General features: G+C 45.4%; 1 protein-coding gene across 1 annotated transcript in view; it reads right to left on the reverse strand.

The window, feature by feature from the left end:
• The window catches only part of LRRIQ1 (leucine rich repeats and IQ motif containing 1), a 318,462-nt gene extending 302,568 nt beyond the window's left edge, over positions 1–15,894 (reverse strand). The window contains exon 1 of the mRNA XM_073620214.1: positions 15,679–15,894. Coding sequence (XP_073476315.1) covers positions 15,679–15,801 — 123 coding nt within the window. The 5' untranslated portion in view covers positions 15,802–15,894. The remainder of the gene's footprint in view (positions 1–15,678) is intronic.
• Positions 15,895–27,172: the final 11,278 nt, after the last annotated feature.

Genomic DNA, 27,172 nt, shown 5'->3' on the forward strand with positions numbered 1-27,172 from the left:
TTTTTTTGTCCTGTAATTTTGTAAATTTGCAGCATTTTTTGTTGCAAGGCTTGTTTCCTTCATTTGTGACGTCATAATCAGAATGAAAATTCCTGCTGATTAATTTTAGTCTATGGCTGGGTGGTTGCTTGCCTTATCTCACTAACTATCCAAGTTTAATTACTATTGCTGTGTATATTTGTGGGTTTTTTTGCCCTCAGGGATTGACTTATTAACATTCTACTAAAACTTTGTGTATTAGTACTGTGTATTAGAGATTGAAGAAGGGGGCACACCCCAAAAGCTTGTCCTGAAAATTTGGATGTTAGAGCAAATAGTAACAGAAAAGTATCACAAGCAGAACTCAATAGTTTTTGTAAAAGGGCTATAAAATCAGTAAATCTAGCAGTCTCATGTAATGTATCTCCATTCACCTCCCTAGTCTTCAAATAATTTTTCCACAATGTTTATAGCTACTGAGATGATTGAGGACTTGTTTTGAAAGATGCTTTTATTGTTTGTCCAGAACATATAAATAATTGAATATGCATAGTCTAGGCACAGGATCACTTTGAAGTAGTCATACTAAAAGTAAAACTGCCCTTTACTGAACATTAGGCTCCAATCAAATAGTGTGAAACCATTTTTTCTTGCCCCCATTTTTTACATTTTGATGTCTTTTTATCGCTCTCCGGGGTGCACCATGTGCACAGCAGTAGGACTGCTGGCATTTAACTGACATGCCCAGTAGAGGCCACTATCTTTGAGATCTGGTTGATGCATGCTATGCACAGTACTGCACAAGCGGCGGTCAGGCACAGCACTAGTAGACCCTACTGTGCATGTGCTGGCTAGGCACAGTGCCAGACACAGCATGCATCCCACACACATGGCACTAGGCCATAAGTGTGCACATGTTGAGGTGGCACCAGAAGAACTTTCATAGACTGGTAATGCTGTAAAGATTGCACACAATTGGGGACAGGAAGTAATAGTAACACAAGTGATCATGTACTATATTTATTATTTTCTCTACTCAAGGGAGGTTTAGTATCTTTTTACATCCTTGAAAAAGCAACTACTTGAAACACTCCTTGTACAGAGATGTCAGGAAAACCTCTTTTAGGATGACATATGATGGCATACTGCATAGGAAATTATAAATATAGGTGTGCAATAAAAATAGGTATAGTTGAAGAAGACTGATTGTGTTTGCCAACCAAAACACATTGGAGTTAATTTACTAAAGAGGAAGAGCATGTTCACATGTTAAGATGGTGAAAACTCACTTTGCCAAGAATATCCAATCACGTGCAAGGAAAGGAAAGAAAACAACACATGATTGAAGTCAGCAGAGCTTCACCCTGTTTATTAAAGTGATCGTAAAGTCTTGTTTTTTTTTTTAAATAACAAACATGTTATACTTACCTGCTCTGTTGCAGTGGTTTTGCACCCCAGATCCTTCTCTTCTTGGGTCCCTCTTTCGCTGCTCCTGGCTCCTCCCTCTTGTCGAGTGCCCCCACAGCAAGCAGTTTGCTATGGGGGCACACGGGCCGAGCTGCCACTCCATGTATCCATTCAGACACGGAGCTGTCGTTCGGCCCCACCCCCTCTGTCCCCTGATTGGATGACTTTGATTGACAGCCCCGAGAGCCAATGGCGCCGCTGCTGTGTCTCAGCCAATCTGGGGGGGTGAGTCCCGGATGGCCGAGGCACTCGTGTCATCGCTGGACAGAGATGGGGCTCAAGTAAGTATTAGGACATGCTGGGGGGGCTGCTGCACACAGAAGGCTTTTTATTTGAATGCATAGAATGCCTTTACAACTTCTTTAAGCTAAAGGAGAAAATTCACTTTGCAAAGTAAGGATGCTCTTCTCCTCCAAGTTCAATGTAAATCAACCCCATTGGGTTACATGACAGACTCATGAAACCAGATAGAGGAGGTTACTGTACTCTATATAGTGTCAACACTGTGGTCAGCACTGTGTATATACAGCACGGTGTCACCTCTATGGTCAGCACTGTATATATACAGCACGGTGTCTCCTCTATGGTCAGCACTGTGTATGTACAGCACGGTGTCACCTCTATGGTAAGCACTGTGTATATACAGCACAGTGTCACCTCTATGGTCAGCACTGTATATATACAGCACGGTGTCTCCTCTATGGTCAGCACTGTGTATGTAAAGCACGGTGTCACCTCTATGGTCAGCACTGTGTATGTACAGCACGGTGTCACCTCTATGGTAAGCACTGTGTATATACAGCACAGTGTCACCTCTATGGTCAGCACTGTATATATACAGCACGGTGTCTCCTCTATGGTCAGCACTGTGTATGTAAAGCACGGTGTCACCTCTATGGTCAGCACTGTGTATTTACAGCACGGTGTCACCTCTATGGTCAGCACTGTGTATGTACAGCACGGTGTCACCTCTATGGTCAGCACTGTGTATTGACAACACGGTGTCACCTCTATGGTCAGCACTGTGTATATACAGCACGGTGTCACCACTATGGTCAGCACTGTGTATATACAGCACGGTGTCACCACTATGGTCAGCACTGTGTATATACAGCACGGTGTCACCTCTATGGTCAGCACTGTGTATGTACAGCAGGGTGTCACCTCTATGGTTAGCACTGTGTATGTACAGCACGGTGTCACCTCTATGGTCAGCACTGTGTATGTACAGCAGGGTGTCACCTCTATGGTTAGCACTGTGTATGTACAGCACGGTGTCACCTCTATGGTCAGCATTGTGTATGTACAGCACAGTGTCACCTCTATGGTCAGCACTGTGTATGTACAGCACGGTGTCACCTCTATGGTCAGCATTGTGTATGTACAGCACAGTGTCACCTCTATGGTCAGCACTGTGTATGTACAGCACGGTGTCACCTCTATGGTCAGCCCTGTGTATGTACAGCACGGTGTCACCTCTATGGTCAGCACTGAGTATATACAGCACGGTGTCACCTCTATGGTCAGCACTGTGTATATACAGCATGGTGTCACCTCTATGGTCAGCACTGTGTATATACATCACGGTGTCACCTCTATGGTCAGCACTGTGTATGTACAGCACGGTGTCACCTCTATGGTCAGCACTGTGTATGTACAGCACGGTGTCACCTCTATGGTCAGCCCTGTGTATGTACAGCACGGTGTCACCTCTATGGTCAGCACTGTGTATATACAGCACGGTGTCACCTCTATGGTCAGCACTGTGTATGTACAGCACGGTGTCACCTCTATGGTCAGCACTGTGTATGTACAGCACGGTGTCACCTCTATGGTCAGCACTGTGTATGTACAGCACGGTGTCACCTCTATGGTCAGCACTGTGTATGTACAGCACGGTGTCACCTCTATGGTCAGCACTGTGTATGTACAGCACGGTGTCACCTCTATGGTCAGCACTGTGTATGTACAGCACGGTGTCACCTCTATGGTCAGCACTGTGTATATACAGCACGGTGTCACCTCTATGGTCAGCACTGTGTATGTACAGCACGGTGTCACCTCTATGGTCAGCACTGTGTATGTACAGCACGGTGTCACCTCTATGGTCAGCACTGTGTATGTACAGCACGGTGTCACCTCTATGGTCAGCACTGTGTATGTACAGCACGGTGTCACCTCTATGGTCAGCACTGTGTATGTACAGCAGGGTGTCACCTCTATGGTTAGCACTGTGTATGTACAGCACGGTGTCACCTCTATGGTCAGCATTGTGTATGTACAGCACAGTGTCACCTCTATGGTCAGCACTGTGTATGTACAGCACGGTGTCACCTCTATGGTCAGCATTGTGTATGTACAGCACAGTGTCACCTCTATGGTCAGCACTGTGTATGTACAGCACGGTGTCACCTCTATGGTCAGCCCTGTGTATGTACAGCACGGTGTCACCTCTATGGTCAGCACTGAGTATATACAGCACGGTGTCACCTCTATGGTCAGCACTGTGTATATACAGCATGGTGTCACCTCTATGGTCAGCACTGTGTATATACATCACGGTGTCACCTCTATGGTCAGCACTGTGTATGTACAGCACGGTGTCACCTCTATGGTCAGCACTGTGTATGTACAGCACGGTGTCACCTCTATGGTCAGCCCTGTGTATGTACAGCACGGTGTCACCTCTATGGTCAGCACTGTGTATATACAGCACGGTGTCACCTCTATGGTCAGCACTGTGTATATACAGCACGGTGTCACCTCTATGGTCAGCACTGTGTATGTACAGCACAGTGTCACCTCTATGGTCAGCACTGTGTATGTACAGCACGGTGTCACCTCTATGGTCAGCACTGTGTATGTACAGCACGGTGTCACCTCTATGGTCAGCACTGTGTATGTACAGCACGGTGTCACCTCTATGGTCAGCACTGTGTATGTACAGCACGGTGTCACCTCTATGGTCAGCACTGTGTATATACAGCACGGTGTCACCTCTATGGTCAGCACTGTGTATGTACAGCACGGTGTCACCTCTATGGTCAGCACTGTGTATGTACAGCACGGTGTCACCTCTATGGTCAGCACTGTGTATGTACAGCACGGTGTCACCTCTATGGTCAGCACTGTGTATGTACAGCACGGTGTCACCTCTATGGTCAGCACTGTGTATGTACAGCACGGTGTCACCTCTATGGTCAGCACTGTGTATGTACAGCACGGTGTCACCTCTATGGTCAGCACTGTGTATATACAGCACGGTGTCACCTCTATGGTCAGCACTGTGTATATACAGCACGGTGTCACCTCTATGGTCAGCACTGTGTATGTACAGCACGGTGTCACCTCTATGGTCAGCACTGTGTATTTACAGCACGGTGTCACCTCTATGGTCAGCACTGTGTATATACAGCACGGTGTCACCACTATGGTCAGCACTGTGTATATACAGCACAGTGTCACCACTATGGTCAGCACTGTGTATATACAGCACGGTGTCACCTCTATGGTCAGCACTGTGTATGTACAGCACGGTGTCACCTCTATGGTCAACACTGTGTATATACAGCACGGTGTCACCTCTATGGTCAGCACTGTGTATGTACAGCAGGGTGTCACCTCTATGGTCAGCACTGTGTATGTACAGCAGGGTGTCACCTCTATGGTTAGCACTGTGTATGTACAGCACGGTGTCACCTCTATGGTCAGCATTGTGTATGTACAGCACAGTGTCACCTCTATGGTCAGCACTGTGTATATACAGCACGGTGTCACCTCTATGGTCAGCACTGTGTATGTACAGCACGGTGTCACCTCTATGGTCAGCACTGTGTATGTACAGCACGGTGTCACCTCTATGGTCAGCACTGTGTATGTACAGCACGGTGTCACCTCTATGGTCAGCACTGTGTATGTACAGCACGGTGTCACCTCTATGGTCAGCACTGTGTATGTACAGCACGGTGTCACCTCTATGGTCAGCACTGTGTATGTACAGCACGGTGTCACCTCTATGGTCAGCACTGTGTATGTACAGCACGGTGTCACCTCTATGGTCAGCACTGTGTATGTACAGCACGGTGTCACCTCTATGGTCAGCACTGTGTATGTACAGCACGGTGTCACCTCTATGGTCAGCATTGTGTATGTACAGCACGGTGTCACCTCTATGGTCAGCACTGTGTATGTACAGCACGGTGTCAACACTATGGTCAGCACTGTGTATGTACAGCACAGTATCTCCTCTATGGTCAGCACTGTGTATGTACAGCACGGTGTCACCTCTATGGTCAGCACTGTGTATGTACAGCACGGTGTCACCACTATGGTCAGCACTGTGTATGTACAGCACGGTGTCACCTCTATGGTCAGCACTGTGTATGTACAGCACGGTGTCACCACTATGGTCAGCACTGTGTATGTACAGCACGGTGTCACCTCTATGGTCAGCACTGTGTATGTACAGCACGGTGTCACCTCTATGGTCAACACTGTGTATATACAGCACGGTGTCACCTCTATGGTCAGCACTGTGTATGTACAGCACGGTGTCACCTCTATGGTCAGCACTGTGTATGTACAGCACGGTGTCACCTCTATGGTCAGCACTGTGTATGTACAGCACGGTGTCACCTCTATGGTCAGCACTGTGTATGTACAGCACGGTGTCACCTCTATGGTCAGCACTGTGTATGTACAGCACGGTGTCACCTCTATGGTCAGCACTGTGTATGTACAGCACGGTGTCACCTCTATGGTCAGCATTGTGTATGTACAGCACGGTGTCACCTCTATGGTCAGCACTGTGTATGTACAGCACGGTGTCAACACTATGGTCAGCACTGTGTATGTACAGCACAGTATCTCCTCTATGGTCAGCACTGTGTATGTACAGCACGGTGTCACCTCTATGGTCAGCACTGTGTATGTACAGCACGGTGTCACCACTATGGTCAGCACTGTGTATGTACAGCACGGTGTCACCTCTATGGTCAGCACTGTGTATGTACAGCACGGTGTCACCACTATGGTCAGCACTGTGTATGTACAGCACGGTGTCACCTCTATGGTCAGCACTGTGTATGTACAGCACGGTGTCACCTCTATGGTCAACACTGTGTATATACAGCACGGTGTCACCTCTATGGTCAGCACTGTGTATGTACAGCACGGTGTCACCTCTATGGTCAGCACTGTGTATGTACAGCACGGTGTCACCTCTATGGTCAGCACTGTGTATATACAGCACGGTGTCACCTCTATGGTCAGCACTGTGTATATACAGCACGGTGTCACCTCTATGGTCAGCACTGTGTATATACAGCACGGTGTCACCTCTATGGTCAGCACTGTGTATGTACAGCACGGTGTCACCTCTATGGTCAGCACTGTGTATGTACAGCACGGTGTCACCTCTATGGTCAGCACTGTGTACATACAGCACGGTGTCACCTCTATGGTCAGCACTGTGTATATACAGCACGGTGTCACCTCTATGGTCAGCACTGTGTATATACAGCACGGTGTCACCTCTATGGTCAGCACTGTGTATATACAGCACGGTGTCACCTCTATGGTCAGCACTGTGTATATACAGCACGGTGTCACCTCTATGGTCAGCACTGTGTATATACGGCACGGTGTCACCTCTATGGTCAGCACTGTGTATATACAGCACGGTGTCACCTCTATGGTCAGCACTGTGTATATACAGCACAGTATCTCCTCTATGGTCAGCACTGTGTATGTACAGCACGGTGTCACCTCTATGGTCAGCATTGTGTATATACAGCACGGTGTCACCTCTATGGTCAGCACTGTGTATGTACAGCACGGTGTCACCTCTATGGTCAGCACTGTGTATGTACAGCACGGTGTCACCTCTATGGTCAGCACTGTGTATGTACAGCACGGTGTCACCTCTATGGTCAGCACTGTGTATGTACAGCACGGTGTCACCTCTATGGTCAGCACTGTGTATGTACAGCACGGTGTCACCTCTATGGTCAGCACTGTGTATGTACAGCACGGTGTCACCTCTATGGTCAGCACTGTGTATGTACAGCACGGTGTCACCTCTATGGTCAGCACTGTGTATATACAGCACGGTGTCACCTCTATGGTCAGCACTGTGTATGTACAGCACGGTGTCACCTCTATGGTCAGCACTGTGTATGTACAGCACGGTGTCACCTCTATGGTCAGCACTGTGTATGTACAGCACGGTGTCACCTCTATGGTCAGCACTGTGTATGTACAGCACGGTGTCACCTCTATGGTCAGCACTGTGTATGTACAGCAGGGTGTCACCTCTATGGTTAGCACTGTGTATGTACAGCACGGTGTCACCTCTATGGTCAGCATTGTGTATGTACAGCACAGTGTCACCTCTATGGTCAGCACTGTGTATGTACAGCACGGTGTCACCTCTATGGTCAGCATTGTGTATGTACAGCACAGTGTCACCTCTATGGTCAGCACTGTGTATGTACAGCACGGTGTCACCTCTATGGTCAGCCCTGTGTATGTACAGCACGGTGTCACCTCTATGGTCAGCACTGAGTATATACAGCACGGTGTCACCTCTATGGTCAGCACTGTGTATATACAGCATGGTGTCACCTCTATGGTCAGCACTGTGTATATACATCACGGTGTCACCTCTATGGTCAGCACTGTGTATGTACAGCACGGTGTCACCTCTATGGTCAGCACTGTGTATGTACAGCACGGTGTCACCTCTATGGTCAGCCCTGTGTATGTACAGCACGGTGTCACCTCTATGGTCAGCACTGTGTATATACAGCACGGTGTCACCTCTATGGTCAGCACTGTGTATATACAGCACGGTGTCACCTCTATGGTCAGCACTGTGTATGTACAGCACGGTGTCACCTCTATGGTCAGCACTGTGTATGTACAGCACGGTGTCACCTCTATGGTCAGCACTGTGTATGTACAGCACGGTGTCACCTCTATGGTCAGCACTGTGTATGTACAGCACGGTGTCACCTCTATGGTCAGCACTGTGTATGTACAGCACGGTGTCACCTCTATGGTCAGCACTGTGTATATACAGCACGGTGTCACCTCTATGGTCAGCACTGTGTATGTACAGCACGGTGTCACCTCTATGGTCAGCACTGTGTATGTACAGCACGGTGTCACCTCTATGGTCAGCACTGTGTATGTACAGCACGGTGTCACCTCTATGGTCAGCACTGTGTATGTACAGCACGGTGTCACCTCTATGGTCAGCACTGTGTATATACAGCACGGTGTCACCTCTATGGTCAGCACTGTGTATATACAGCACGGTGTCACCTCTATGGTCAGCACTGTGTATATACAGCACGGTGTCACCTCTATGGTCAGCACTGTGTATTTACAGCACGGTGTCACCTCTATGGTCAGCACTGTGTATATACAGCACGGTGTCACCACTATGGTCAGCACTGTGTATATACAGCACAGTGTCACCACTATGGTCAGCACTGTGTATATACAGCACGGTGTCACCTCTATGGTCAGCACTGTGTATGTACAGCACGGTGTCACCTCTATGGTCAACACTGTGTATATACAGCACGGTGTCACCTCTATGGTCAGCACTGTGTATGTACAGCAGGGTGTCACCTCTATGGTCAGCACTGTGTATGTACAGCAGGGTGTCACCTCTATGGTCAGCACTGTGTATGTACAGCAGGGTGTCACCTCTATGGTTAGCACTGTGTATGTACAGCACGGTGTCACCTCTATGGTCAGCATTGTGTATGTACAGCACAGTGTCACCTCTATGGTCAGCACTGTGTATATACAGCACGGTGTCACCTCTATGGTCAGCACTGTGTATGTACAGCACGGTGTCACCTCTATGGTCAGCACTGTGTATGTACAGCACGGTGTCACCTCTATGGTCAGCACTGTGTATATACAGCACGGTGTCACCTCTATGGTCAGCACTGTGTATGTACAGCACGGTGTCACCTCTATGGTCAGCACTGTGTATGTACAGCACAGTATCTCCTCTATGGTCAGCACTGTGTATGTACAGCACGGTGTCACCTCTATGGTCAGCACTGTGTATGTACAGCACGGTGTCACCACTATGGTCAGCACTGTGTATGTACAGCACGGTGTCACCTCTATGGTCAGCACTGTGTATGTACAGCACGGTGTCACCACTATGGTCAGCACTGTGTATGTACAGCACGGTGTCACCTCTATGGTCAGCACTGTGTATGTACAGCACGGTGTCACCTCTATGGTCAACACTGTGTATATACAGCACGGTGTCACCTCTATGGTCAGCACTGTGTATGTACAGCACGGTGTCACCTCTATGGTCAGCATTGTGTATGTACAGCACGGTGTCACCTCTATGGTCAGCACTGTGTATGTACAGCACGGTGTCAACACTATGGTCAGCACTGTGTATATACAGCACGGTGTCACCTCTATGGTCAGCACTGTGTATGTACAGCACAGTATCTCCTCTATGGTCAGCACTGTGTATGTACAGCACGGTGTCACCTCTATGGTCAGCACTGTGTATGTACAGCACGGTGTCACCACTATGGTCAGCACTGTGTATGTACAGCACGGTGTCACCTCTATGGTCAGCACTGTGTATGTACAGCACGGTGTCACCTCTATGGTCAACACTGTGTATATACAGCACGGTGTCACCTCTATGGTCAGCACTGTGTATGTACAGCACGGTGTCACCTCTATGGTCAGCACTGTGTATGTACAGCACGGTGTCACCTCTATGGTCAGCACTGTGTATATACAGCACGGTGTCACCTCTATGGTCAGCACTGTGTATATACAGCACGGTGTCACCTCTATGGTCAGCACTGTGTATGTACAGCACGGTGTCACCTCTATGGTCAGCACTGTGTATGTACAGCACGGTGTCACCTCTATGGTCAGCACTGTGTATATACAGCACGGTGTCACCTCTATGGTCAGCACTGTGTATATACAGCACGGTGTCACCTCTATGGTCAGCACTGTGTATATACAGCACGGTGTCACCTCTATGGTCAGCACTGTGTATATACAGCACGGTGTCACCTCTATGGTCAGCACTGTGTATATACAGCACGGTGTCACCTCTATGGTCAGCACTGTGTATATACAGCACGGTGTCACCTCTATGGTCAGCACTGTGTATATACAGCACGGTGTCACCTCTATGGTCAGCACTGTGTATGTACAGCACGGTGTCACCACTATGGTCAGCACTGTGTATATACGGCACGGTGTCACCTCTATGGTCAGCACTGTGTATATACGGCACGGTGTCACCTCTATGGTCAGCACTGTGTATATACAGCACGGTGTCACCTCTATGGTCAGCACTGTGTATATACAGCACAGTATCTCCTCTATGGTCAGCACTGGGTATGTACAGCACGGTGTCACCTCTATGGTCAGCATTGTGTATATACAGCACGGTGTCACCTCTATGGTCAGCATTGTGTATGTACAGCACGGTGTCACCTCTATGGTCAGCACTGTGTATGTACAGCACGGTGTCACCTCTATGGTCAGCACTGTGTATGTACAGCACGGTGTCACCTCTATGGTCAGCACTGTGTATGTACAGCACGGTGTCACCTCTATGGTCAGCACTGTGTATGTACAGCACGGTGTCAGCTCTATGGTCAGCACTGTGTATGTACAGCACGGTGTCACCTCTATGGTCAGCACTGTGTATGTACAGCACGGTGTCACCTCTATGGTCAGCACTGTGTATATACAGCACGGTGTCACCTCTATGGTCAGCACTGTGTATATACGGCACGGTGTCACCTCTATGGTCAGCACTGTGTATGTACAGCACGGTGTCAGCTCTATGGTCAGCCCTGTGTATGTACAGCACGGTGTCACCTCTATGGTCAGCACTGTGTATATACAGCACAGTATCTCCTCTATGGTCAGCACTGTGTATGTACAGCACGGTGTCACCTCTATGGTCAGCATTGTGTATATACAGCACGGTGTCACCTCTATGGTCAGCACTGTGTATGTACAGCACGGTGTCACCTCTATGGTCAGCACTGTGTATGTACAGCACGGTGTCACCTCTATGGTCAGCACTGTGTATGTACAGCACGGTGTCACCTCTATGGTCAGCACTGTGTATGTACAGCACGGTGTCACCTCTATGGTCAGCACTGTGTATGTACAGCACGGTGTCACCTCTATGGTCAGCACTGTGTATGTACAGCACGGTGTCACCTCTATGGTCAGCACTGTGTATGTACAGCACGGTGTCACCTCTATGGTCAGCACTGTGTATATACAGCACGGTGTCACCTCTATGGTCAGCACTGTGTATGTACAGCACGGTGTCACCTCTATGGTCAGCACTGTGTATGTACAGCACGGTGTCACCTCTATGGTCAGCACTGTGTATGTACAGCACGGTGTCACCTCTATGGTCAGCACTGTGTATGTACAGCACGGTGTCACCTCTATGGTCAGCACTGTGTATGTACAGCAGGGTGTCACCTCTATGGTTAGCACTGTGTATGTACAGCACGGTGTCACCTCTATGGTCAGCATTGTGTATGTACAGCACAGTGTCACCTCTATGGTCAGCACTGTGTATGTACAGCACGGTGTCACCTCTATGGTCAGCATTGTGTATGTACAGCACAGTGTCACCTCTATGGTCAGCACTGTGTATGTACAGCACGGTGTCACCTCTATGGTCAGCCCTGTGTATGTACAGCACGGTGTCACCTCTATGGTCAGCACTGAGTATATACAGCACGGTGTCACCTCTATGGTCAGCACTGTGTATATACAGCATGGTGTCACCTCTATGGTCAGCACTGTGTATATACATCACGGTGTCACCTCTATGGTCAGCACTGTGTATGTACAGCACGGTGTCACCTCTATGGTCAGCACTGTGTATGTACAGCACGGTGTCACCTCTATGGTCAGCCCTGTGTATGTACAGCACGGTGTCACCTCTATGGTCAGCACTGTGTATATACAGCACGGTGTCACCTCTATGGTCAGCACTGTGTATATACAGCACGGTGTCACCTCTATGGTCAGCACTGTGTATGTACAGCACGGTGTCACCTCTATGGTCAGCACTGTGTATGTACAGCACGGTGTCACCTCTATGGTCAGCACTGTGTATGTACAGCACGGTGTCACCTCTATGGTCAGCACTGTGTATGTACAGCACGGTGTCACCTCTATGGTCAGCACTGTGTATGTACAGCACGGTGTCACCTCTATGGTCAGCACTGTGTATATACAGCACGGTGTCACCTCTATGGTCAGCACTGTGTATGTACAGCACGGTGTCACCTCTATGGTCAGCACTGTGTATGTACAGCACGGTGTCACCTCTATGGTCAGCACTGTGTATGTACAGCACGGTGTCACCTCTATGGTCAGCACTGTGTATGTACAGCACGGTGTCACCTCTATGGTCAGCACTGTGTATATACAGCACGGTGTCACCTCTATGGTCAGCACTGTGTATATACAGCACGGTGTCACCTCTATGGTCAGCACTGTGTATATACAGCACGGTGTCACCTCTATGGTCAGCACTGTGTATTTACAGCACGGTGTCACCTCTATGGTCAGCACTGTGTATATACAGCACGGTGTCACCACTATGGTCAGCACTGTGTATATACAGCACAGTGTCACCACTATGGTCAGCACTGTGTATATACAGCACGGTGTCACCTCTATGGTCAGCACTGTGTATGTACAGCACGGTGTCACCTCTATGGTCAACACTGTGTATATACAGCACGGTGTCACCTCTATGGTCAGCACTGTGTATGTACAGCAGGGTGTCACCTCTATGGTCAGCACTGTGTATGTACAGCAGGGTGTCACCTCTATGGTCAGCACTGTGTATGTACAGCAGGGTGTCACCTCTATGGTTAGCACTGTGTATGTACAGCACGGTGTCACCTCTATGGTCAGCATTGTGTATGTACAGCACAGTGTCACCTCTATGGTCAGCACTGTGTATATACAGCACGGTGTCACCTCTATGGTCAGCACTGTGTATGTACAGCACGGTGTCACCTCTATGGTCAGCACTGTGTATGTACAGCACGGTGTCACCTCTATGGTCAGCACTGTGTATATACAGCACGGTGTCACCTCTATGGTCAGCACTGTGTATGTACAGCACGGTGTCACCTCTATGGTCAGCACTGTGTATGTACAGCACAGTATCTCCTCTATGGTCAGCACTGTGTATGTACAGCACGGTGTCACCTCTATGGTCAGCACTGTGTATGTACAGCACGGTGTCACCACTATGGTCAGCACTGTGTATGTACAGCACGGTGTCACCTCTATGGTCAGCACTGTGTATGTACAGCACGGTGTCACCACTATGGTCAGCACTGTGTATGTACAGCACGGTGTCACCTCTATGGTCAGCACTGTGTATGTACAGCACGGTGTCACCTCTATGGTCAACACTGTGTATATACAGCACGGTGTCACCTCTATGGTCAGCACTGTGTATGTACAGCACGGTGTCACCTCTATGGTCAGCATTGTGTATGTACAGCACGGTGTCACCTCTATGGTCAGCACTGTGTATGTACAGCACGGTGTCAACACTATGGTCAGCACTGTGTATATACAGCACGGTGTCACCTCTATGGTCAGCACTGTGTATGTACAGCACAGTATCTCCTCTATGGTCAGCACTGTGTATGTACAGCACGGTGTCACCTCTATGGTCAGCACTGTGTATGTACAGCACGGTGTCACCACTATGGTCAGCACTGTGTATGTACAGCACGGTGTCACCTCTATGGTCAGCACTGTGTATGTACAGCACGGTGTCACCTCTATGGTCAACACTGTGTATATACAGCACGGTGTCACCTCTATGGTCAGCACTGTGTATGTACAGCACGGTGTCACCTCTATGGTCAGCACTGTGTATGTACAGCACGGTGTCACCTCTATGGTCAGCACTGTGTATATACAGCACGGTGTCACCTCTATGGTCAGCACTGTGTATATACAGCACGGTGTCACCTCTATGGTCAGCACTGTGTATGTACAGCACGGTGTCACCTCTATGGTCAGCACTGTGTATGTACAGCACGGTGTCACCTCTATGGTCAGCACTGTGTATATACAGCACGGTGTCACCTCTATGGTCAGCACTGTGTATATACAGCACGGTGTCACCTCTATGGTCAGCACTGTGTATATACAGCACGGTGTCACCTCTATGGTCAGCACTGTGTATATACAGCACGGTGTCACCTCTATGGTCAGCACTGTGTATATACAGCACGGTGTCACCTCTATGGTCAGCACTGTGTATATACAGCACGGTGTCACCTCTATGGTCAGCACTGTGTATATACAGCACGGTGTCACCTCTATGGTCAGCACTGTGTATGTACAGCACGGTGTCACCACTATGGTCAGCACTGTGTATATACGGCACGGTGTCACCTCTATGGTCAGCACTGTGTATATACGGCACGGTGTCACCTCTATGGTCAGCACTGTGTATATACAGCACGGTGTCACCTCTATGGTCAGCACTGTGTATATACAGCACAGTATCTCCTCTATGGTCAGCACTGGGTATGTACAGCACGGTGTCACCTCTATGGTCAGCATTGTGTATATACAGCACGGTGTCACCTCTATGGTCAGCATTGTGTATGTACAGCACGGTGTCACCTCTATGGTCAGCACTGTGTATGTACAGCACGGTGTCACCTCTATGGTCAGCACTGTGTATGTACAGCACGGTGTCACCTCTATGGTCAGCACTGTGTATGTACAGCACGGTGTCACCTCTATGGTCAGCACTGTGTATGTACAGCACGGTGTCAGCTCTATGGTCAGCACTGTGTATGTACAGCACGGTGTCACCTCTATGGTCAGCACTGTGTATGTACAGCACGGTGTCACCTCTATGGTCAGCACTGTGTATATACAGCACGGTGTCACCTCTATGGTCAGCACTGTGTATATACGGCACGGTGTCACCTCTATGGTCAGCACTGTGTATGTACAGCACGGTGTCAGCTCTATGGTCAGCCCTGTGTATGTACAGCACGGTGTCACCTCTATGGTCAGCACTGTGTATGTACAGCACGGTGTCACCTCCATTGTGTACAGCGTGCTTGGTTTCCTAGCAACCATAGAGGCACCCAGTAACGTCCATCCCCCTCCCTCCTAGCAAACCTCGTCTTCTCCAACGTCTGTTAAGCTGTCACATTCTTCGTCGGTATCCCCCGCCGGTGAGCCGCCCTCCTCCCTATCCGGTAGAGATATGTGGGTCTCTTCTAGCTCTATCTTTTCTTCCATGTTCAGTCGCAGCACGGCTCCGGTGCCAGTCAAGCGAGTGGCCTAGCAGTGAGGGGGCGGGGTCTGAGCTGAGGGGCGGAGACTCTAGACACATTGTGGGAGGAGACCTCAGTGAGCACATCAAATATTCATCTGTTTCCTCTCTATTACCTGACAAGGAGTGCCTCAGTCTTCTCCGTCACAAGCACATACAAAGTCTTATGTGAACAAATGAAAGTATTACTAAAGGTAACACTTTTTCTAGTTCTGGATAGAATGGAGAGGGATTAGACATTTGTTTATTGCTAGACATTTTTGTACAGCGTTTTCCTACTGGGCACTTCAGCTGTCACACTTTGAATGACAATTGCGCGGTCATACAACATTGTACTCATAGGACATTTTTTTTTTTTTAGATAGATAAGAGTTTTCTTTTGGTGGTATTTAATCTGGTGGTATTTAATCACCACTGGGGTTTTTATTAATTGCTAAACAAATGAAAAAAGACCGAAATTTTTTTCTGTTATAAAATTTTGTAAATAAGGTTTCACTGATATGCGGCACTGATGGATATCACTAATGGGTGGCAATAATAGGCATCGCTGATAGGCATTGCCAGGCATCACTGATGGGCACTTATTGGTGGCACGGATAGGTGGGACTGATGGGCACTAATAGGCAGCACTGATAGGCATTGGCAGGTAGCACTGAAGGGCACTATTGGGGCTACATTGATAATCAGGACACTGATCAGTGCCCTGATTATCGGTGTGGATTGCCGTCTATTTGCAGATAACTGGCAAATCCTAAACAAGGGAAGAAAAGTTAGAAAACTGACTTTTAAGGCTACCACTGCAATCCAAATGAGAGAAAACTACTAAAAGTGATTGTAAAGGCTCGTTTTTTATTTCTTTTAAATAACAAACATGTCATACTTACCTCCACTGTGCAGCTGGTTTTGCACAGAGTGGCCCTGAACATCCTCTTCTGGGGTCCCTCGGCGGCTCTGCCCCGCATCAGATAACATAGTTGCCAACATTGTAAAAAAAAATTTCTGGACACTTTTTTGGCTGTAGGCGGAGTCTTATTATAATTGGGGGGTGGGGCATGTGTTTGTAGGAGTGGCATAGGGAAAAACAAAAATGTGGCGAAAAATTGCTGTGGTTTACGTGAAATAGTGGGCGTGGCTTAAATGGGCATGGCTCAAAGGGGGTGTGGTTAGAGTCTGAGATGAATGAGGGATGGAGAGGGAAAGGGGGGAGAGGGATGGAGGGACAGCAGCCTCAGATCCTACACAACAATAGAAATATGTGTATTCTAGAAAGTTTAACAATCAGTAGATAAAGATACTCCAAACACCTGGTGTTAGCACTTCAATCATCCCAGCACCATGGTTGTTATGGTGTCAGGATGATTGAAGATTCAGTGGGATCCCTGAGAGTGTCACCTGCCACCAGCAGAGTCCGTCTTTGCATCAGGTGCCCCTAGCAGAGTCCGTCCTTGCATCAGTGTCCCAGGGAGAGCCATAGTTACCCCCTCCCCCCCAGTACATAGTTAACCCCCCCTGTACATAGTTAACCCCCCTCCTGTACATAGTTAACCCCCCTCTGTACATTACAGTTACATAGCTGCCTGGGCGCCTTTACACTGAGTGGGACAAGAGAGAGTAGAAGAAACTCCACGAGCAGCCGGCACCGTGTGTTCAGTGGAGAGGGGAGGGGCCAATCTGTGCAGCTAACCCCAGCTTCAGTATTGTGAAGAGAGAAGCCGATTCATTGGCTGCACAGATCGAGCCCCCTCCCCTCTCCACTGAACACAAGGGGAACAATCTAGCAGTGGTACCGGTGGTACCTTCTGCAAAAGCAAACATTCCAGATTTTTTCTTTTTCCCTGGACAAAAAAAGGCAAAATCCCGAATCAGGACGGCCTCCGATCGGGATGAGGGTCCCAAATCAGGATTGTCCTAGGAAAATCGGGACTGTTGGCAACTATGCAGATAACCCCCTGGGAGAAGCGCTCTCCTGGGGTGGTTACCTTGTGGACACGCTCCCGAGTCTAGCATGTGTGTCTATAGACACGAATGCCGGATTTGGCCCCGGCGCCCACGTCATTGGATTTGATTGACAGCAGTGGGAGCCAATGGCTGCGCTGCTATCAATCTATGCAATCAAGAGCCGAGAACCCAGAGCAGAGGAAGAGCACATCTCTGGCGTGTGAAATTCCAGGGCTCGGGTAAGTAAAACGGGGGGGGGGGGGGGGGGATGGGGGGCCGGTCAATGCCAGGTGTTTTTTCACCTTAATGCATCGGATGCATTAGGGTGAAAAAAGACAAGGGTTTACAACCCCTTTAAAGGTATTAAATATCATCATAAAAACATGTCACAAAAATAAGTGCATGAATGTGCCATAGTATGTACATTCTCCCATGTAAGGCAAATATGGCTGGGCAGGGAAACCTGTACAGGTGGCCTCTGAAATGGTGAATATGCTGTCATAACAGAAGTCTTCTATCTGAAGGCTAGCCGACGAAATCACAATGCCAGCACCAATGGATCGCTACACGTTTCGCCAATAGCTTCCTCAGGAGATCCAAAATTCGAACAAATGGAAGGTATGAGGCATCCAATTCACCATGAAGAGGAGAGAGGGGGAGGGAAGAGAAGGAGGGGGGGTACAAAGCAAGGAGGTAAACTTGACTGGCTCTGTCAGGAACCAGCGCGACAAGAAATGTGTGGACTGCGATAGAGTGAACCAAATGCATGTAAAGTGTAAATGATTTATTAAAAGGATAAGTAATAAACAAAAGTAAACACACCTCTAATATGACAAACAATAAAATAAACCAGCAACCAACCACGGTGACACACAACAATAATCATCCAAACCAAATGTATCTACAGGTGTAAGATACAGTCATAATCGTAAACAAGCCAGGGTCATACACAGGAGATCATGCAGATAAGGCTGGGAGCAAGGCAGGGCAGGGAGAGGGTAACAGGAGACAAGGAGAGCAGGCGGAAGGGATCAGGCTGCAGGGCAGGGGTCCAGGACGGATACAGGATTCCGAATAAGGTTCAGGATACAGGAACACAGGATAGCGAACACAGGTCAAGGCACAAGGAAAACAATACCAAGGCAATGTGTGCAAGCATCTGCCGGGTATAAATACACTTCCTGCAATCAGTCTCAGGTGATGCCTGATTGCAGGAGGTAATTCTGGCTCCAGACTGCCGGGAAGAACCCGCTGGTGGCCACCAGAACTGTGGTCCATAGATCTGGGCGCGATAGTGCCACCAGCAGGTGAAACCTTTCCTGACAGGCTCCAATGGACTCTTAAACAGCCTTAGGAGGGGTCTCATCTAAATGTTGCAACTTATAATGGGTTATAGATTATGAGTAAGATGATATGTTTCCAAACCCTTTCATTCCTTTATGTTAAGCAAAGATTGTAGTGTGATAAAGTCTATTTAAATATTCCTTAGTAAACAGGTCATAATCAAAATCAATGCCCTTTATTATGGAGTCTGTATGTTCCTGAATGCCGGGTCCCTATTCATCACAGTCGCACCTACCATGGGGTAAGTAGGACATCTCACTCACCCTGTGGCAGGGGCGACTGGGACGAATAGGGACCAGCATTCAGGAACATACAGACTCCATCATAAAGGGCAGTGATTTCGATTATGACCTTTCTAGGAATGACAAAAAAAATGGGGAGAAGGGGTTGAAACAACACCGGGACTTTTAAGGTGCTTGTATTTTAAGGTAAATAGAGTAGATAAACATGTATGACTTATCAATAAAGATTTTTATTACAATTAATATAAATTACACAACATAGTTAAAAAGTATGTATCTCAGTATCCACATCCAATAGTAGGCAGACAATCGAAGAAATACCACTCAAATGAATACCACTCAACAAGTTTCGCTCATTGGGAGCTTCCTCAGGAGTTTTGGTATAGATTATGGTATACTAAAAATGATAAGAGGAACATGGATGAGATATCGTGTTACATGATTTTTCAATTGTACATTGTAAGTTTTATCATGTAACATGATATCTCATCCATTTTCCTCTTATCATCTTTAGTATACCATAATCTATACCAGTGGTTCTCAACTCCGGTCCTCAGGGCCCACCAACAGGCCAGGTTTGCAAGATAACTGAAATACATCACAGGTGACATCATTTGCTGCTCAGTGATTGCAGTATTCTAGTATGTATCTCCCCAAGGTAATACATAAAATCTGGTCTGTTGGTGGGTCCTGAGGACTGGAGTTGAGAACCACTGATCTATACCAAACCTCCTGAGGAAGCTCCCAATGAGCGAAACACATTGAGTGGTATTCATTTGAGTGGTATTTCTTCGACTGTCTGCCTACTATTGGGTGTGGATACTGAGATACATACTTTTTAACTATGTTGTGTAATTTATATTAATTGTAATAAAAATCTTTTTTATGGATAAGTCATACATGTTTATCTACTCTACCTTAAAATACAAGCACCTTAAAAGTCCCGGGGTTGTTTCAATCCCTTCTCCCCTTTTTTTTGTCTGTAAAACTTATGGGATGTGGTGCTAAGCGTTGATTGTTTCTGCCCTATTTATTGTCTTTACCTTTCTAGGAATTTAAATAGACTTTATCACACTACATATACTTTATCACACTACAATCCCTGCTTAACCTAAGGAAGTGAAAGGGTTTGGAAACATATCATCTTACTCATCATCTACAATAGAGATGAACGGAACACCCCCAGGTTCGGTTCGCACCAGAACACCTTGAACAGGAAGAAAGTTCTAGCGAACATGTGAACCCCATTAAAGTCTATGGGACATGGGACATGAACATGAAAAATCAAAAGACCTAATTTTAAAGGATTATATGCAAGTTATTGCCATAAAAAGTATATGGGGACCCGGGTACTGCCCTGGGGGGCATGTATCAATGCAAAAACAAGTTTTTAAAACAATCGTTTTTAACGGAACAGTGATTTTAATGATGGCTAAAGTGAAACAATAAAAATTACATATTCCCTTAAATATCGTGCCTGTGGGACCCCCTCTGTCTGCCTGTAAAGTAGCGCATCTATGTGATGTGTAGAACATGCCGCAGCAATAATGACATTTCTAAACACAAAAATGTAATCTAAACTTGCTCCCGGCTGTAATGTATTGCCAGCTCCCGGTGATATAGATGAAAAAAATGAAAAAAAAAAGCATGCCCCCCCCCCCAGTTCATACCAGGCCCTTCGGGTCTGTTATGGATTTTCAGGGGAACTCCACGCTAACATTTTTGTGGTCCCCCCCAAAAATCCATACCAGACCCTTATTAGAGCATGCAGCTTAAATAAGAATAATGGGGAGTACAGAGGGATTATAGCGGTGCCAGAAAAAAGAAAGGGATACGTAACAGATAAAATTACAAAAATACTTTATTGAAATATACTATCACTTGTAGAAAAACAAATCATTAATATAAGGGGTGCAGTTCACAAATTAGTTATACAGAGCAAATACAGTCGAGTAGGCCTGATGAAGAGGGCCTTCAAAACAGGTACTCAATTCCTACATGTTTCGCCAAGACATTGGCTTCCTCAGTGAATGGTATGAGCCTGTACCAACATTAAAGATTTCTACATAGAAACAAAAAAAGACAATAAGAAACATAATAAGGGATAACAGAATACAAATAGCATGATACATAAAACGTCGGGCGGGGTGTGTGACCGAGCTAAGTCCCCAAAGTGGCCGAAGAGCCCCCCATCCAAAGACATACCTGAAAGCCAACCGACCGGGGCGAGGGCTGGCAAGGGGCACCGCAACCCGGAGCCAATAGGGTCACACTGTATCTATGACTGCAGGGGGCATACAGAAGACCTGGCAATCAAATATAGTACAATTAGATTAGTGTATATGTAAGAAAGAAAAAGAAATGGAAGCATCGCCAAATAAGTGGGATAATTATCACCACATCAAATCCGTAGGGCTAACATAGCCGCAGTAACTTACAATTTAAAATGAGCGTAATCGATGGGGAACGCCCGAAGAGAGTTGGAGGGATATGCTTGAGAGATGATTAGGGAATACAGATATTTCTCTGAAAGAAGAGAGATCCAGAATAAGCAAAAATAGGTAAATGAAAAAGAATAATTTGTGCATATATGAATAATTACATACACACATGTGTGTAGTAACCAAGGACAATGGTTAAGAAATTGGCTTACCCAGAGTGGGGCTACGGGTGGTTCAGAGGTGCCAAAACCGGCATCCCTGTAGGCATATAGGAGTCACTGGATAGGATTGTGATGATTGGACAACAGCAAAGGTTGTCACGTCCTGTAACGGAGCAGATTATGTATGAGGTCAGGACCTACTAAAACAAAAACTGAGGTAATCAGAAGGAATATAGAAAGGATCAGACATACCCAGTGAATGTTCCACAGTAGTGACAGGCGTTCCTCGTGTCCAGCTGTAGCAACGGACAGGCCGGCTTATGTACGCCCCCCACACCTGATCATCACAGCTGATTAAGTGAGTGGACAAAAAAAAGGGCTTCTGCGCATGTGCCCACAGTTGCATCCAGGGAGCCTACAAGATCCAGCGGAGGAGTGGGACACTACAGATGAGCACAAGCCCACGGAAGCCTGGGAGTCAGTGCCAGGAGTGACCCACTTTCAACAGCCAGCTCCAAATCCAAAGATGCAAGGAAACAATGGCCCTCCGCTGCTGTTCCTGAGCAAAGACCCAACTCACTCTCCTTGACCTATATTATATTTTATTCTGTTCTATTGTTTTTCTAGTCTATTCTTTTCTATTTAAATCTTTTCTATCCAAATTCATTCTATACGAAAAACGCAAATTTCGGAAGATGGATATATACAGTGTGTGTAATAAAAAAAAAAAAAAAAATTATATATATATATATATATATATATATATATATATATATATATATATATATATATAGTATATATCCATCTTCCGAAATTCGCGTTTCGTATAGAATGAATTTGAATAGAAAAGATTAGAATAGAAAATAAAAGAAAAGAATAGACTAGAAAAACAATAGAACAGAATAGAATAAAATAAATATATAATATTCTATTCTGTTCTATTGTTTTTCTATTCTATTCTTTTTTATTATAATCTTTTCTATTCGATTTCGTTATATACGAAATTTGAATTTAGGAAGATGAGAGACAGAGAGATATAGATAGATAGATATTATTTTTTTCTATTATTTTCTATTCTAATCTTTTCTGTTCAAATTCGATTTCATTCTATACGAAATTTGAATTTTCAGAAAATGTTTATATATATATATATATATATATATATATATATATATATACACACACACAGTGGGGCAAAAAAGTATTTAGTCAGCGACCAATTGTGCAAGTTCTCCCACTTAAAAAGATGAGAGTGGCCTGTAATTGTCATCATAGGTATACCTCAACTATGAGAGACAAAATGTGGAAACAAATCCAGACAATCACATTGTCTGCTTTTTAAAGAATTTATTTGCAAATTATGGTGGAAAATAAGTATTTGGTCACCTACAAACAAGCAAGATTTCTGGCTCTCACAGACCTGTATCTTCTTCTTTAAGAGGCTCCTCTGTCCTCCACTCATTACCTGTATTAATGGCACCTGTTTGAACTTGTTATCAGTATAAAAGACACCTGTCCACAACCTCAAACAGTCACACTCCAAACTCCACTATGGTGAAGACAAAAGAGCTGTCGAAGGACACCAGAAACAAAATTGTAGACCTGCACCAGGCTGGGAAGACTAAATCTGCAATAGGCAAGCAGCTTGGTGTGAAGAAATCAACTGTGGGAGCAATAATTAGAAAATGGAAGACATGCAAGACCACTGATAATCTTCCTCGACCTGGGGCTCCACGCAAGATCTCACCCCGTGGGGTCAAAATGATCACAAGAACGGTGAGCAAAAATCCCAGAACCACACGGGCGGACCTAGTGAATGACCTGCAGAGAGCTGGGACCAACGTAACAAAGGCTACCATCAGTAACACACTACGCCGCCAGGGACTCAGATCCTGCAGTGCCAGACCTGTCCCCCTGCTTAAGCCAGTACATGTCTGGGCCCGTCTGAGGTTTGCTAGAGAGCATTTGGATGATCCAGAAGAGGATTGGGAGAATGTCATATGGTCAGATGAAACCAAAGTAGAACTGTTTGGTAGAAACACAACTCGTCCTGTTTGGAGGAGAGAGAATGCTGAGTTTCACCATACCTACTGTAAAGCATGGGGGTGGCAACATCATGCTTTGGGGCTGTTTCTCTGCAAAGGGAACAGGACGACTGATCCGTGTACATGAAAGAATGAATGGGGCCATGTATCGTGAGATTTTGAGTGCAAACCTCCTCCCATCAGCAAGGGCATTGAAGATGAAACATGACTGGGTCTTTCAGCATGACAATGATCCCAAACACACCGCCCGGGCAACGAAGGAGTGGCTTCGTAAGAAGCATTTCAAGGTCCTGGAGTAGCCTAGCCAGTCTCCAGATCTCAACCCCATAGAAAACCTTTGGAGGGAGTTGAAAGTCCGTGTTGCCCAGCGACAGCCCCAAAACATCACTGCGCTAGAGGAGATGGATGCATGGAGGAATGGGCCAACATACCAGCAACAGTGTGTGACAACCTTGTGAAGACTTACAGAAAACGTTTGACCTCTGTCATTGCCAACAAAGGATATATAACAAAGTATTGAGATGAACTTTTGATATTGACCAAATACTTATTTTCCACCATAATTTGAAAATAAATTCTTTCAAAAATCAGACAATGTGATTGTCTGGATTTGTTTCCATATTGTGTCTCTCATAGTTGAGGTATACCTATGATGACAATTACAGGCCTCTCTCATCTTTTTAAGTGGGAGAACTTGCACAATTGGTGGCTGACTAAATACTTTTTTGCGTCACTATATATAATTTTTTTTTTTTTTTCTACTCTAATCTTTTCTATTCAAATTCATTCTATATGAAAAACACGAATTTCGGAAGATGGATATATACAGTGTGTGTAATTAAAACAAAAAAACAAAAAAACAAAAAAAAATATATTATATATATATATATATATATATATATATCCATCCATCTTCCGAAATTCGCGTTTCGTATAGAATGAATTTGAATAGAAAAGATTAGAATAGAATCCTTTATATCCTTTGTTGGCAATGACAGAGGTCAAACAATTTCTGTAAGTCTTCAAGGTTGTCACACACTGTTGCTAAGTAATGATAGATGAACCTTGCGAGCCACTTACGGATAAATGCCCAAAAAAATCAAAATAGTGTATAACCAATCCTGTGTAACCAATCAGCTGCAAACACTCAATCACGTTTCATAATCGTGTAAGTGACAAATAGAAAAAAATGTGTCTGCGCTAGATAAAAATTATCGTTTCAATAATAAATACAAAAATAAAAAAAAAAAAAAAGAGTTATAGCTAACCAATAAATCAAAAAATAACCATAAGTACATAAATTTGTAAAGTGCTCAGTGCTATATCAAACATGCAATAAAAGTGCTCAATCAGAAAATAGAATATCAAAAAATTCGATATAAGTGCTCAATCAAAAAATTAAATACAATATAAAAGGGAATATCTTCTTGTGAATCTAATAAAGTCCAAGACAATGTGCATCCAAAAATGTAAAAGTGCCCAAAAACATTGTCCATATTCAGTGAAATCCACACATCTTTCCTTCTGAAGGTGTATCACCATAAAACGTGCTAAAGTGTCTTCCAGTGTTCCCCACAAGCATGTATGCTCACCTTCTTGCGTGTGACACAGTGGTTACACTCTGTCAAACCAAGCTTTGGAGACACTCCTGTGCTCTAATGGAAACCGCTGTGTAGATCTCCAATGCTCTCAATCAAGGTTATATATGCAAAAAGAAAAGAGACTCCATAGTGCAACATTGCATGATGTAATAAAACGTTTTATTGAGAAAAGACAAACTCCCCTTGTGGGGGTACTCACATACTGTGGGTGCGTTAGTGCACCATCCTAAACAGATTAAAAACGGCCGATCTCGTGGTATGGTGTGCGGTGCGGTGTGTCATACGAACTCTCCCTCTCTCTCTCTCTCTGCTGACAGCTCCGTCCAGGCCCCTCCCCCTCCCTGGACGGAGCTGTCAGCAGAGAGAGAGAGAGAGGGAGAGTTCGTATGACACACCGCACCGCACGCCATACCACGAGATCGGCCGTTTTTAATCTGTTTAGGATGGTGCACTAACGCACCCACAGTATGTGAGTACCCCCACAAGGGGAGTTTGTCTTTTCTCAATAAAACGTTTTATTACATCATGCAATGTTGCACTATGGAGTCTCTTTTCTTTTTGCATATATAACCTTGATTGAGAGCATTGGAGATCTACACAGCGGTTTCCATTAGAGCACAGGAGTGTCTCCAAAGCTTGGTTTGACAGAGTGTAACCACTGTGTCACACGCAAGAAGGTGAGCATACATGCTTGTGGGGAACACTGGAAGACACTTTAGCACGTTTTTATGGTGATACACCTTCAGAAGGAAAGATGTGTGGATTTCACTGAATATGGACAATGTTTTTGGGCACTTTTACATTTTTGGATGCACATTGTCTTGGACTTTATTAGATTCACAAGAAGATATTCCCTTTTATATTGTATTTAATTTTTTGATTGAGCACTTATATCGAATTTTTTGATATTCTATTTTCTGATTGAGCACTTTTATTGCATGTTTGATATAGCACTGAGCACTTTACAAATTTATGTACTTATGGTTATTTTTTGATTTATTGGTTAGCTATAACTCTTTTTTTATTTTTTTATTTTTGTATTTATTATTGAAACGATAATTTTTATCTAGCGCAGACACATTTTTTTCTATTTGTCACACACTGTTGCTAGTATGTAGGCCCATTCCTCCATGCAGATCTCCTCTAGAGCAGTGATGTTTTGGGGCTGTCGCTGGGCAACACGAACTTTCAACTCCCTCCAAAGGTTTTCTATGGGGTTGAGATCTGGAGACTGGCTAGGCCACTCCAGGACCTTGAAATGCTTCTATATATATATATATATATATATATATATATATATATATATATATATATATATATATATATATATATAAATAAAACCATCTTCCAAAATTCGAATTTCGAATGATTTCAAAATCAAAAAGATTACAATAGAATAGAAAAGGATAGAACAGAAAAACAATAGAACAGAACAGAGAAAAATATAATATTACCATCTTCTGAAATTCGAATTTGGTATAGAATGAATTTGAAAAGAAAAGATTACAATAGAATGGAAAATAATAGAAAAAAAATAGCATAGAAAAACAATAGGACAGAATAGA

This window comes from Aquarana catesbeiana, linkage group LG03 (assembly GCF_042186555.1).
Source record: "Aquarana catesbeiana isolate 2022-GZ linkage group LG03, ASM4218655v1, whole genome shotgun sequence".
NCBI classification, from domain to species: Eukaryota; Metazoa; Chordata; class Amphibia; order Anura; family Ranidae; genus Aquarana; species Aquarana catesbeiana.